The sequence below is a fragment of the Notothenia coriiceps genome, unplaced genomic scaffold (assembly GCF_000735185.1).
Source record: "Notothenia coriiceps isolate Sejong01 unplaced genomic scaffold, NC01 NC01_scaffold00009779, whole genome shotgun sequence".
NCBI classification, from domain to species: Eukaryota; Metazoa; Chordata; class Actinopteri; order Perciformes; family Nototheniidae; genus Notothenia; species Notothenia coriiceps.
Window position 1 is genome coordinate 1 of NW_011342480.1, and position 13,150 is coordinate 13,150.

General features: G+C 40.9%; 1 protein-coding gene across 1 annotated transcript; it reads right to left on the reverse strand.

The window, feature by feature from the left end:
- Positions 1-3,887: 3,887 nt before the first annotated feature.
- On the reverse strand, positions 3,888-10,511 carry LOC104945584 (probable G-protein coupled receptor 125; the record flags this gene model as incomplete). Its single annotated transcript, XM_010771281.1, has 4 exons — positions 3,888-4,124; positions 4,879-5,040; positions 7,784-7,933; positions 10,292-10,511. Coding segments are annotated over 4 exons (769 nt in total), but the record flags the coding sequence as incomplete, so codon positions are not given.
- Between the last annotated feature and the right edge of the window lie 2,639 nt (positions 10,512-13,150).

Consider the following 13,150-nt stretch of genomic DNA (forward strand, 5'->3'; position numbering starts at 1 on the left):
ACTAAACGCAGGGAAACAACGCAAGTGAGGGAAGCAAGGATTTCATTTAACCGACCTGAGACGGGGCCTCAGTGTTTTCCTCCCTGTCGTTAGTTTCCCTGGTGTGTCTAATTGTCTGATTGTGTTCACTTGTTTCCCTTCTGTGTCTCCTGTGCTCATCAGCGTCAGCCCCGACCCTGACTGTCCCCACCTGTGCCTTGTTATCCTGTGTTTAAATTCCCCTGTCTCTCAGTGTTCAGTGTCAATCCGTCTTGTCTCTTGCCATGGTCAGGTCTATGCTCTTGAAAGGTTTTGTTCCTCACTACGTGAGCGCTTTCCTTTTGTTCTCTATTTTTGTCATCTCAACTTGAGATTTGATAGTGACCTGTTTTTGTTCATCTTGCTGTATTTTGGAAAATAAAGTATCTTACCAATACTTTACCTCTGTCTCCCGGGTCGTGCAATTGGGTCCTACATCCTAAGTGTCTGAGTTCTTAACAGAAACCATTCAACTATAAACTTATTCAGCTATTTCAAGACATTGAGGCTATACATTTAGTTGTTTATACCTTTTTTAAACCTTTCCTTTTAAATATTAAGCTTCTTTACTATTGTTCCTACTCTTCCAGTTTAACATTTCACTTTCAAGTTTTCAACAAAGCCATTGCAATGCATTTGAGCTGTAACAATTTTGATTCAAATCATTTCACCTTTCTTAATTTCTCCGCTAAGTTCAGCAAAGCACTTACTTGGTTTTTGTAGCTAACAGCAGCTACAGAGACCATTCAGCTAAGAAAATATTCAGCTTTTTCTGAATTTTTAGCAACAAATGTACACAGTTTACAGCATTTGCATGCATTTTCAGCAGAAAATGCATTTTCTAGTTATTGTCATGGCAACACTCACACTTAATGCTTTGAACATTGACAAAATAAAAAAATGTGTTAACTGTAATTGTGCGCTGCATCAGAGTTTGCACATTACTTATTAACATGTTTAAAATGTGCCCTATTATGCTTTTTGGGTTTTCTCTTTTGAAAAGGCTAAAATCCCAAAGAGATTCTGAACAGTAAAGCATGGAGACATGTCACAGAAGAGGCACAAAATACAAATATGAACCTGAAAATGAACATAAAATGTCAAATCTTTCTACTCTCTTTTTGAAATTCCAAAAGATGACTTTCAAAAGAAAATGTACGGTTAGAATTTTGAAATAAGATCGAAAATGGTCAAACATCATGATGTATTTTCAATTTTCATGATGTATTTTCAATTTTCATTTTCTTTGTACTAGAAATGAAACATCATACAATTAAATCTTTGTGTGTTCGCCATTTTTGTTTGTGCTTGAGACTGGCTCCAAGAGAATATGCCTAATTACTTAGCCTGGGAGATTTTCCCATATTATCAGTAAGTGGCTTTCTCACATGTCTTCCAACAAAAAAGTGGCTGAACTTTCAGAAAAAAAATCCAAAATGTAGAATATTTGCCAAATCTAAGCACAGCAAGAAGATAATAACATTTAGTTCAATGCTACTCCTTACTGTGTAGAATGATCCTGCAATATGACTCTCTTAACGCATCTTCCACTCAGGTAATTATGTTTATACATGTATTCTGTTAGTCACACTAAGGCAATTTTCAAGTATAGAGTCTAATTGAAATGTAATATGTGTAATTCTCTTGCCACCTACAAGCAGTTGTGACCTGTTGTGAATTGGGTTCTTGATTAACGTTATGTTATTAGTAAATGTGCCTTGTTAAACCCAGCCTCACTTAATGGAGATACAATATGGATTTAGCCTTTATTGTTCCAATATTATTATGATTTCTCCTCACAAGCTTTAGCCAATAACGCAGAAGTAATCCCCATCACAGCCTTACGGCCCGTCCACACTACAGCTTCGACAGCTTCAAAAACGGTTTCCAACACGTCTGCCCATTCACTTTGAATGGGGTGACGTCACGTTGCCTCGCTTTTCGCCGAACTGAATTGTGGGTAGCAGAAAGGGGCTTTCCTGGCGTTTCAGGCTGCAAAAGTTGAGCAATGTTCAACTTTTGAAGCTTCTGAAGCTTTCGGTGGAAGCGTCAGCCAATCAAATCATATGCCAGTACAAGCTCTAGCCAATCAAACCGCTGCTTGTGTGTCAGGGGCGGGAGATTCATGTGATTGGTTGTTGGTCGAGCTTCAGACACGCCCGCCGGCAAGCTTTTTTTGAAGCTGTAGTGTGGACGGGCCGTTACAGTAAATCAGTAGTGTACACACTCTATAATACGTGTGTATTCTCTAAGTCACATTTAAGCAATGTTCAAGAAAGCAATTATGGAGTCTAATTTATATTGAATTTGTAATCCCCTTGCCACCCCACCCCCCTTTAACCCACCAGAGCACCCACAATCTAAAACTAGCCCAAGTTGTGTATACAAATATTATCTGTATTATGATATTTGTATATACGTGTGGCCAGGTAAGTATATATTATAAGTCATTGTTATTGTGTTTTTATAAATATATATCCTGCACCACCTTTACTTTCCCCCGTCTTTTGCTCCAGTTGCCCCATCACTTACCTGTCTATCAGTTTGTCTGACTGCCTTAGCTTCAGTCCGTCCGTCCAAATTAGTGTTTGTGGGAGTGTGGGAGGGAGGGAGAGGGCGGTAAGGGTACCAGGGGAGGAGGGGAGAAGTCTCCCAGAGAAGAGGAAGACGAGGGAAGTGAAGAAAGCATGAAGACAGAAAGACAAACACACATTCAAGTTCTCCTGCTGACGCACAGTGACAAACAGACTCACATGCACACTAATGAAAACATTGGTGGAGTGAATAGCCAGAGGATGCAAACTGTTCAAACATTACACAAATGTGCCACTTCAGTGCCAGGGGAGGTGGATGTTTAGCCCACCCTCTGCAGAGTGCCCGTGTTGAAGTGGTATTTGGCATTTGGGACGGCTAAAAAAACTGGAGCCATGCCGGGGCCGCAGCTGATTCAAAGTGACAGGGACGCAAGGCCATCGTATTCATCACACGGGAGTGGCCCCGCACTCACCCACTCCCAAAGTACAGCAGCAGCTGATCTATGGCGTGCCAACAGCGCCAAATAAGGTGTCATTTTCCTGAGACAAATAGGCAACAACAGACCTAAGGGCAGGTGGTAACCCCTTCCCACGTGCTTCAACTGTGTGTCCGAGAATTCATTTTATGGTGCCCACGAGCTGCTGGACAAGCTGTTCTCACATTCTTATATTTAGTTTATCCTCTTTTATAACATCTTTTCTCACAGTCCTGCATTTGAACAAAGCATCACAAATAATAAAATGTATGCCCTTAAAAAAATACCTCTGGGAATGAGAAAGAGAAGCTGGATTTGGTGCATCTCGCCAACAGAGACAAACGTAACGCTGGATAAGCATATTTTACAAATGTTTCCCACTAACTTGCATCTTACCTTGTCCCGCAAAGCCATCTTATTCATCACAGGGGAGTGGCCCCGCATTCACCCACTCCCAAAGTACCCTCTTATTTGCAGGCTCCGCCCCCGCTAAAATCCCACCTATGAGCAGCTGATCTGCCAACAGCGCCAAATAAGGTGTCATTTTCAAAGAGACAATATAGGCAACAACAGACTTAAGGGCAGGTGGTAACCCCTTCCCACGTAGCTTAAACTTCACTTTACTGTGCCCACAAGCTGCTGGACAAGCTGTTTTCATATGTGCCTCTCCTCTTTTAGAACATCTTTCTCACTATTATATTTGCAAGTGTCAAAAGTATGGCTTCAATAAAAAAAAGACCATTGGGAATAAGTAGGAAGCAATGGCGAAGCAGGGCTTTCGGACCACAGGTTGGAGTTGGTGGATTTTTTACAACAAACCCAAATAAAAAACGGGGGTGGGCACTAACTTGTGCCTTACCTTGCTGAGCTGACTGGCTGTTGAAGCGCTGTTGTTGACGGTGTGGCATTTGAAGTTGAGCAACGACTCCCCCGCGGCGTCACCCTCTCTGATCTTGTCCTGGTCGGAGTGGGAGTGGCCGTCAGGGAGGGGCGAGATGGCAGATGAGGGGGGGGTGCGCTGAAGTGCAGTACAGGACAGACCGAGGAAGTTCGATGGTTGGATCAGAAAGGCCTCCAGAGCTATGTTAGCTGAAACCTAAGGGGACCACACATTTGGCAGAAAGGGGGGAAGGGTTGGAGGGTGGTGTAAGAGATTTCTACATTAGTCATTTTATCCTTTCATGTTCGATTCACTACTTTCATCAGTCATAAATATTGTGTTTTATATTTGATTGCCTCAAGGCCTTCTGATATCCTCACAGTAGGCATTTGAATATGTGCAATATTGATCACCACTATCATGGAATATTTAGTGGTTTAGTCCACTTTGTGACACCTATGATGTTCCCGGTGAAAAATGGCCACCATAGGAAATGAATGGCTAACCCTAGATTATGTTCATCCATCAGATAGGACACCATACAGTACAACCATGTGCATTTTTGAATAAATGTTCAGTGACTATTCGTTGTATATTCACTGCAGTTATTCATGTAAACCAGTATTTTGAGACATTGTTTACAGCTTAAATGTCATTTTGGTGATGATTAATGGTTTTTGAGTTAATGTAAAAGCAGTTAAAATAGGCCTGTCAGATTTGACCATGAACACCAAAGTAAGGAGCTAGAAACAAACATGAAAGGAGGGTCAAGATGATGCTTTATACCAAGTGACAGCAAAAGAAGCAATTCATATTTTTCATGCATTCTTTCAGCTCGAGCCAAATTAACTTGTCATTATTCTAAGGAGCAAGAAAAAAGGTAAGGCTTTGGGCAATTTAATCAGATTAACAACTTTAGCCTTGACTGAGTCTTTCCGATGTTTTTGGGTGTTTGAGAGTCAGGCCGTACCTTAGAAATGACCTGATTGTCTCCGGTCAGCGACAGGTCGGCGATGCGCTCCACGCACTGGACGATGCGAGTGCACGCTCTGGCCTCATTCTGGGCCATCCACAGGACGTGCTCCTCCACCAGCATCATGTTACTGGCGATGTCTGATATATAGTCCCCCAGCTGCAGACACAGAGACACACTTTTATGCAAAACTAGACAAATTGTAAGAAGCCAAAACACACTTGCAGTAGACTCATCATGCACATCAATCATATCCGTAACAACAGGCACATTTATAATCTACAGTCAGAATTGTGGGGGAGGCAATGGTGGCTTCATTCATTATAGGGAGATTTAATTTAGATTAGCATAGCAATGGGGGCATAATCGCTTCCTTGGGATGGCAGCTCGCTAGTTACTTAGTGTACTTTTCATTGTTGCTTCAATTGACTGGATGAATGAGGGTGGTCTCATCAGCATTGTCTTAAGAATGATAAAATGGAAGTATCTCCTAATAATACCTCCTCCCGGGCGACCTATAATGAATAATTGGACCAGTGAGAGCTAATATTGATTATTTCCACTGAGTAAGCTCAACACCATTCCCTCCCTACATTCTGACCTTCAGTGTGACGTAAGGCCCTCCGATGGCCGCTGGCCACAGACAGAGGAGAGGTTCGCTTAAGGTAAAACACAGCTTGCTCAAAAACAGATGCATCTTCATAACCATCATTGCCATTCAGGTCCAACACCAGCATGGGCGAGAGGGAAGCGCGCAAGGTGAAAAGTTAAGCTGTCTGGAATCGATTAAAGGGTTGAAGCCAGGAGACAGCGTGCTGCCATGTCTTTTTGGGGCAGATCATGCTGTCTGCGGTTCAGATTCAATGAAGAGTCCTTTTCTGTTTGCTCTGTTGACCTTCATTAAGCCCATCCCTAGGACAACCACTGTCCAATCCTTCAGTAAACATTCTAGGAAAATTTAGATGTTAGTTTGTGCAGACTCTCCAGGTAAAATCGGAGTGTTACCTCTAAATCAGTTGCATTAACGCTGCCTGTATTGCAGTTTCTGCTTCATCGATTCGTCCCTCAGCTTCCTCCAGCCTACTGTTGGCTCTGTACAATTCCTGTTTTTGTTCTGTTAGTTGTTGTGTCTTGTCTACAGTCCTTGTTTTCTCTAAGTATACTTGCTAGAATCTCTTAATTTGTCTTCTTCCGAGCTACTTCGGGAATAAAATGTTTATTTGTCAACGTCATTGATGCAATTTTTCTACGCTTTCCATTCTGTATGTGTATGAAAACCCTCACTTTGTTATTAATAGGATTGTTAGTAGGTTTTTAATTTACAAAACCGTCTGCAGCACAAAAATTAAACTGCCAATTTTAAAGGTTAGTTAAGTCCCTGTAACTATTTCACAAGCATCTTACAATGGTATGACTTTCTTGAAATGAATATATCTGCACTTCCCTTTTTGTTAGAAATATTAATATTTTTTTAGGCTAATGGAAGCTATAGGGAGTAATAACCAAACTTAGTCAAAATTAAAGAATATATATATTGAAGTACCCGGCTGCAATGATATTACTGTTCCTGTACTGTACGCTTGTCCTTCAAGTGGTTTCTGGCGCTTGCATTGACGGGTCAAATGTTTCGGGGTAAGTTGAGCCAGTGGGTAAATTGAACCACCCCCTGTAACCTTATAGTTGTAATCAATTAACCATAAATTATGCAAGCTCCTCCCATTTCTCATTGCCTGTGAAAGAGAGATACTCATTGTGGTCTGGTAAGTAAGCATTTTCACAAAAAAACGCTTTTTGCTTGTCAAAGCACATTTTCTAGATGTCAGCTATATCGGCTGTCATGTCAAAAAATAAGTATCCAGGTTTAAACACATATATTGTATATGTTGATGTGTTGGCAGCGTATTAAACCATGTGAATCATTAAGCTAAAGATGACTCTGAATTTTAATGCTAGGCTATTTTTTCTAAAATGGTGGCTATGGGGTAAAGTGAACCATGGGGTAAGTTGAGCCAGTTATTCAATGAACAAATTAATGAAAGTAGGCCAAGTTGATAATAAGAGCTCATTGTAGGCACATTTAAAGTTGAATTTACCCTGTGTTTGATTGGTAAGATGTATGAAACTGTATCACCATTTGTATGATTACTTTTCCTTTTAACATGTTAAAAAAAAATCAATCAATTCAATCGAAATTTATATTAAAAATATTTGAAAAACTAAGCTTGTATTTGGTTTGTTATTTATTGTTTATAGTTACCTTTAAGATTTGTTGTAGATATGCCCAGGTTTGAACAGGTATGCCCAGGTTTGAACAGTGGTTCAATTTACCCCCTGACCTGGATCAACTTACCCCTACACTGGGGCAAGTTGAGCCACAATACTTTTTTTTTTTTAGAAGTAATATTTTCACTGCCATTGATAGGAGACATCCTGGATTATAGGTGTGTGTTTTCATTTTTACTATGTGTCATTTCTCCTTGCTTAGTGGACAGCATAACTAAACAATTGCTCAACTTACCCCACTCTCCCCTACTCAACAAAGTATACTGTAAGTTTAGTCCTTCTGTCCTGGCTCGAATTTCAGAATTATTATATTTAGAAATTTGCTATCAATACTTATATATATTTTACATGTGGAGGGAAAATGGTCAGTCTTGGCAACATGAGCCAAGGGGGAGGGGCTTAACGTAGGGTCAGTTGGAGCTTTTGAAGGCAAATTATTTCTTTCAGCTAGCTGTGAACAAGCACATGTAGGAGAAGCAGGAAACAATACCAGCGAAGTACCTTTGAAACACGATGCTTCAAAATAAACAGTTTTTCAAATGTTCACGTCTGGATCTGATAATTAGATCCCACGTCACGTAGTAAACTGCCTGTGGCGTCCCTCTGTGTGTTCACTCACATCTTTACGTTTCTCCACCAGCCTCGTCAACCTCTCCACCAGGTGAGTGACGAAGATGACGTCCATGACATCAGTGAAGTGTGCTGCCCTGCTGGTGAAGGCCACTAACTGCTGGCCCAAGGGCTGAGCATTGGTGGTATTCACAGTTATCTGGAATCAAATAAAACATACATCAGTATTTAGTCCATCAGTGCAATTCAACAGAGACATCACATGAAGTAGCTCTGACAACATTTAATAAATAATACATCACAGTAATGCTGTTTCATGCCATGCATGTAGTTTTGAACTTGAATGTGGTACAGTAATCCCGTGTGTAATGTAGGATGAAACAGCTTATCGTCAGTCAGTTTGTATTATGTATATAAAGGCTTAAATGTACAGTTCTTCAAATACCTGCAGGCTAAACAAGAGCCAGTGGAGATTTTTGTATCTGTATTCCAGGAATATGAAATTAAAGCGTGAGTTAGGATTGCACGATATACTGTATATCAGCGGCGATCTATGATTGGAGGTGATGGAAAATGTTTAGCATTAAGTTTTATTCTGATAAAGAATTAAGGCCGCTAAATTGGCAGCCGATAATATAGAGCCAAATTGTATTAACTGACTTAAAATGCTCAGGATATGAACACTCCATTACTCCAAGTAACCCTAACACTTTTTAAAGAGGATATACTATCCTCATTTATAGGTGTATATCAGTATCTAGTGTCTCTACTGGGACATGTCGGCTCCAAATCCACCCTCAGCAAAACCCCCAACCTGACACTCACCATCGATGGTACCTCTGTTTCCCCCTCCACCCAGGCACGCAACCTTGGCGTGATATTCGACCCCACCCTCTCCCTCGACCCCCACATCCGCCAAGTTGTAAAAACCTAATTTTTCCACCTCCGCAATATCGCCAAACTCCGTCCCTCTCTCACCCGCCCCGCAGCTGAGCGACTCATTCACGCCTTCATCTCCTCCCGCCTTGTCTATTGCAACTGACTCCTCTTCGGCATCAGCACAACATCCCTCAACAGACTCCAGCGTGTCCAGAACGCAGCCGCCAGACTCCTCACCCGCACCAAATCATGGCATCACATCACCCCGGTCCTCAAAGAACTCCACTGGCTTCCCGTCTCACACCGCATTCACTACAAACTCCTGGTCCTCACCTATAAAGCCCTCCACCATCTGGCCCCCCCCTACCTCACTGACCTCCTCATCCTCTACCAACCACCCCGGTCCCTCAGATCCACCTCAGCCGGTTTGCTCTCAATCCCCAAGGCCAAACTCCGGAGCTTCGGGGACAGAGCCTTCTCTGTGGCAGCCCCGAAGCTCTGGAACTCCCTCCCCCAAGACCTCCGTGAGTCTGATTCCCTCACCCTGTTCCAGTCCCGTCTCAAAACCCACCTCTTCAACTCTGCTTATCCTTAAACCCGCCCCTCCCCCCTCTGAACCAACATCCTCCTGACTGCTTTTCTGTTTTGTTTTTGTTTTTGTTTGTGTTTTTGTTCTTGTTTTGTTTGTCGACCTTACTCATAATGTAAAGCGTCTTTGGGTCTAGAAAAGCGCTATATAAATCCCATTTATTATTATTATGTCTCCATGCTTTAATGTTCAAAAAGCTCTTTATTTTTCTCATACTGCCTGTGCTGCAGCACCTCTTTTCACACTCTGTCTGAAACCAGAGCCCAGTCTGCTCTGATTGTTGTTATTGGTCAACCGCTTAGAGATGTGTCGGAAATGCCCTGTCCCTAACCAACATTCCTTTACATAGGGATGTCACTTTGTTAGTGAAGTTAAAAAAGGAGTACATTTTAGCCTCCGCAGAACATTTACATCCACAAAAACCTATATAACGCACTAAAGGAAAGGGAACACCCCAAAGAGCACCCTATGGGGCCTCTTTAAAGCTGGTTTGGAATCAGACAATAAAAACAGGGAATAATTATAAATGTAGAGATCTGAACATTATCGTCTGCATTGCTTATCATTTACAGAGTTTCAAAGGAAGAACCGTTTTCAAAGGTTTGTTATCTGCAATAAAAGCCTTTGATTATTTTAGATTTTTTTTTTTATGAACATTGATGAATCAGTGTTTTTCTTACGCTCGGATGTGCCTAAAACAAGGTAATGAAAGTATTTAAAAAATCGAAAGTCAAATTGGGTATCTGCTATAAAAGCAGGTTATTATGAATTATTGGTTATGAAAAAATCAATAGTGCATCACTAGTCTGAGTTCCTTAAACCAATTAATTGACATTAGGGGGACAAGTGTGAAATACATTCTGTGAATAAATCTGAGCCGAGCTCTCCGTGTGTTTAAAATAAAATAAGACTTTGTTTATCCAGAAGGAAAGTACTGCGCTAGAGTTGCAACAGATTAAAGCTCAATAAACATAATAATAATACAACGTTATACTAACAATGCTGTAAAAGAGAAAATAAATTTAAAAAACAACGAGAAAAAAAACTGTACAGTGAGGAGCGGTGACAGAAACGTTACGTAATCAGTACCTGTGTGAGTTCGTGCAGCACGCGGGTCAGCTCGCTGGCGTACGGACACTGGGTGTAGTCCTCCTCCGCCCAGCGTCCACTTTGGTCACAGCTCCGCCAAGCCTTCTTCCCCCTCTGGCTGGAGGGGTGGGCGGCGCTGCTAGAGGGGTGGTGGGCCGAGCCAAAGGTGGCAGGAGCGCAGGGCAAGAAGGCAAGGATACCAGCTAAAGTCTTTGGCCACCTGCCAAAAAAAACATCAGAATCTTCAGTCAGTGCTCCAGATAGCAATTTCATACTCCCTAGGAAATGATTAATTTGCATATTTGATTTTCAAGCTATCTGTAATTATTTTTGCAGAATACTGCCAGATTATGTTACTTGATTGTTGTGTCTTCGTGAAGATTCTGACTTAATTCACTTTATTTACTAACTTTATTAATCAAATTAACAGTCGTTCCAATTTGAGCACCATGACAAACATTTTTTTGATTAATTACAGAATGCACTTTAAAAGAGACACACAACCAATTGCAGGCATCAATATTAGTTCACTGCTCTGGATGACATAAACTAATTCCCAATAATTTCATAGGGGTTATCTTTATGACCTTGCACGAGGTACACCCGTAGCCAGAGTGTCAGGATTTGGGGAAAAAGTAGGACCCAAATGCAGAATAAAAAAGACAAAGAAAAGTCAAGGAACAAAAGGCAAGCTTTATTTAAAAAAAACTGATTACTGAAAAAACATGACATGAAATAAACAGGTAGCACGAGGTAAACAAAAACTGACCGTGACCAACATGGAGGGAGACAGGAAAGACAGACAAGACACAGGGAGAACAGAATTGCAAAATGAAACCCATGACAAGACAGAGAAAAATAAAATCGTGACATAAAGCTAAGATAATGACACAGACGTGTTTCTTTTGTCTCATTCTCCAGGACTTGGTATCTTTGGAATAGTGCTTTGGTTAGCAGAGCCTAAAAAGTGGATGCAAAATAGTTTTGCATCAAAATCCAGCTCGGCAAGGTCCGCTAACGGACACTATTCAGACGTCTCTGTATTCTTGTTTTTATCAAAATATTAATATTTTAAACTGAGATTTAGGGTTAGCTTTTTGGAACAAAATAGAGACATGGAAGCTTAAAGGCCAGGTAAGGTCTGAAGAAAGACAATATTGAGAGTATTGAATCTTTGGAATTGTTGGATTCAGTTTTTGTGGCTTGACACAAACTACTGGTCCGAAAAGTCAGGAGAGCTCAGCCTCTGCAGCTCAGTGTTGATCATCTCTTCTTTAATATGTCTCTCACAAGTCCTACAACTATATGAAAGTGAAATACTAAACTACCACAGAACCCAACAGAGACAGACATATATATTTAAAGGAAACCTATTCTTTCCTAAAGGGGAGATTCAGCCTAAAATAATAATTGCAAGTGTTGTTCCCAGGGCCATGCAAAGTTCAACGAAGTCTCCTCTGAAGCAGGAAATTAGACTTTGTCAATAATGTCGTCAAGATATTGAACCAGCCTGCGATACGGGCCAGGGTGATTTTCCGGGGAAATGGACATTTTCATTTTCCGGATAATGCCTGTTAGTGTTGCAATGAAATAAAGCTCATTTGAGTGTAAAAAGTCAGCCAAACATTCACAGTCCACCACATTAGCTTCTATTTTCCAGATAAGAAAATAACTCCAGGTTTGGTTTCTTGGCGCTCTTGTAGATTAAAAGGCCTTATTTTATCTACAGATGTAGCGCTTCATTTCAGACAGTTTGAAACACGAGGGCCGTGATTGGTACGTGATCTGCCCTCGCTCGAGGGAAAACCTCCAGCTTGACTTGAGACCGCCCCCGTGATAGATAAATGTAAATATAATGAAGCCAGCTGCAATGGATCATTGATCCACCAGGGGGTGCAGTGGGGTTCCACACTGGAGCTCATGTGAAATAAAGTCAGATACCGGATGTACAGCGGAACTTTGTTAAGATCCATATGTCACGGATATCATACTCTGTGCTAAATAAGAGACATGTACATTTACAAAACATCACCATGTTGTTATTTAACAAAATAATGTTGTTTAGTCGAAAAAAACGAACGGGAGGAAATGCAGCCCAACTCTCGATTTTTAATCCTAATTTAATCATCATCTTCACCACGATCATTTATGTTTATGTTCGCCGAAATGACATGAAATCACTGACACATATGAATATACTGTATTCAACTTCATTAAAACGTTATTAACGTGCCTAAACTCAGCAAATCACTACAAATATTTATATTTTATTGGGGCCTCGTCGGCAGATCAGGATCCCGACGCGTAGCATGAAGGGTGTTATTTTCCCCATAAGGAACAAGTCGCTGCAAATTATCCCGCTTATTACACGGCCACATTCTCAACAAAGTAATGACATGACTCCCAGTATTAATTGAAATGCTTTTATGGATTTAGAAAATGTTTTTATTGATTTAAAAAATAGTTGTATGTATTGATTTAAATTGACATGCATCCGCTAAGAAAAATAGTCCGTTGTTACCGTTTTTTAAACAGTCTGAATGAAACGGCAGCTCTCAGTTGTGTATTTACACAACTAATGGCCCATCAACCACAGCTCTCTCCCCCCCCTCCCCCCCTGATCTTTCTTCTCCAGCAGCTAAATTAACTGTAGGTTACTCTGAGTGACCATAGACTGTATGTGACAAGCTTACAGTTAGTGACCTAACAACACCATAAAAGCTGGTGGGTTGAAAGCAATACGGGAGGTAAAAATAACTACAATAATTGTGATTTATTTATTGTGGCTTTTATGTTTTTAGGTATAAAATGTTATGTAATTCAGGCTTATAGTTCACCCTTCTCTAAAAGCCTGAACAA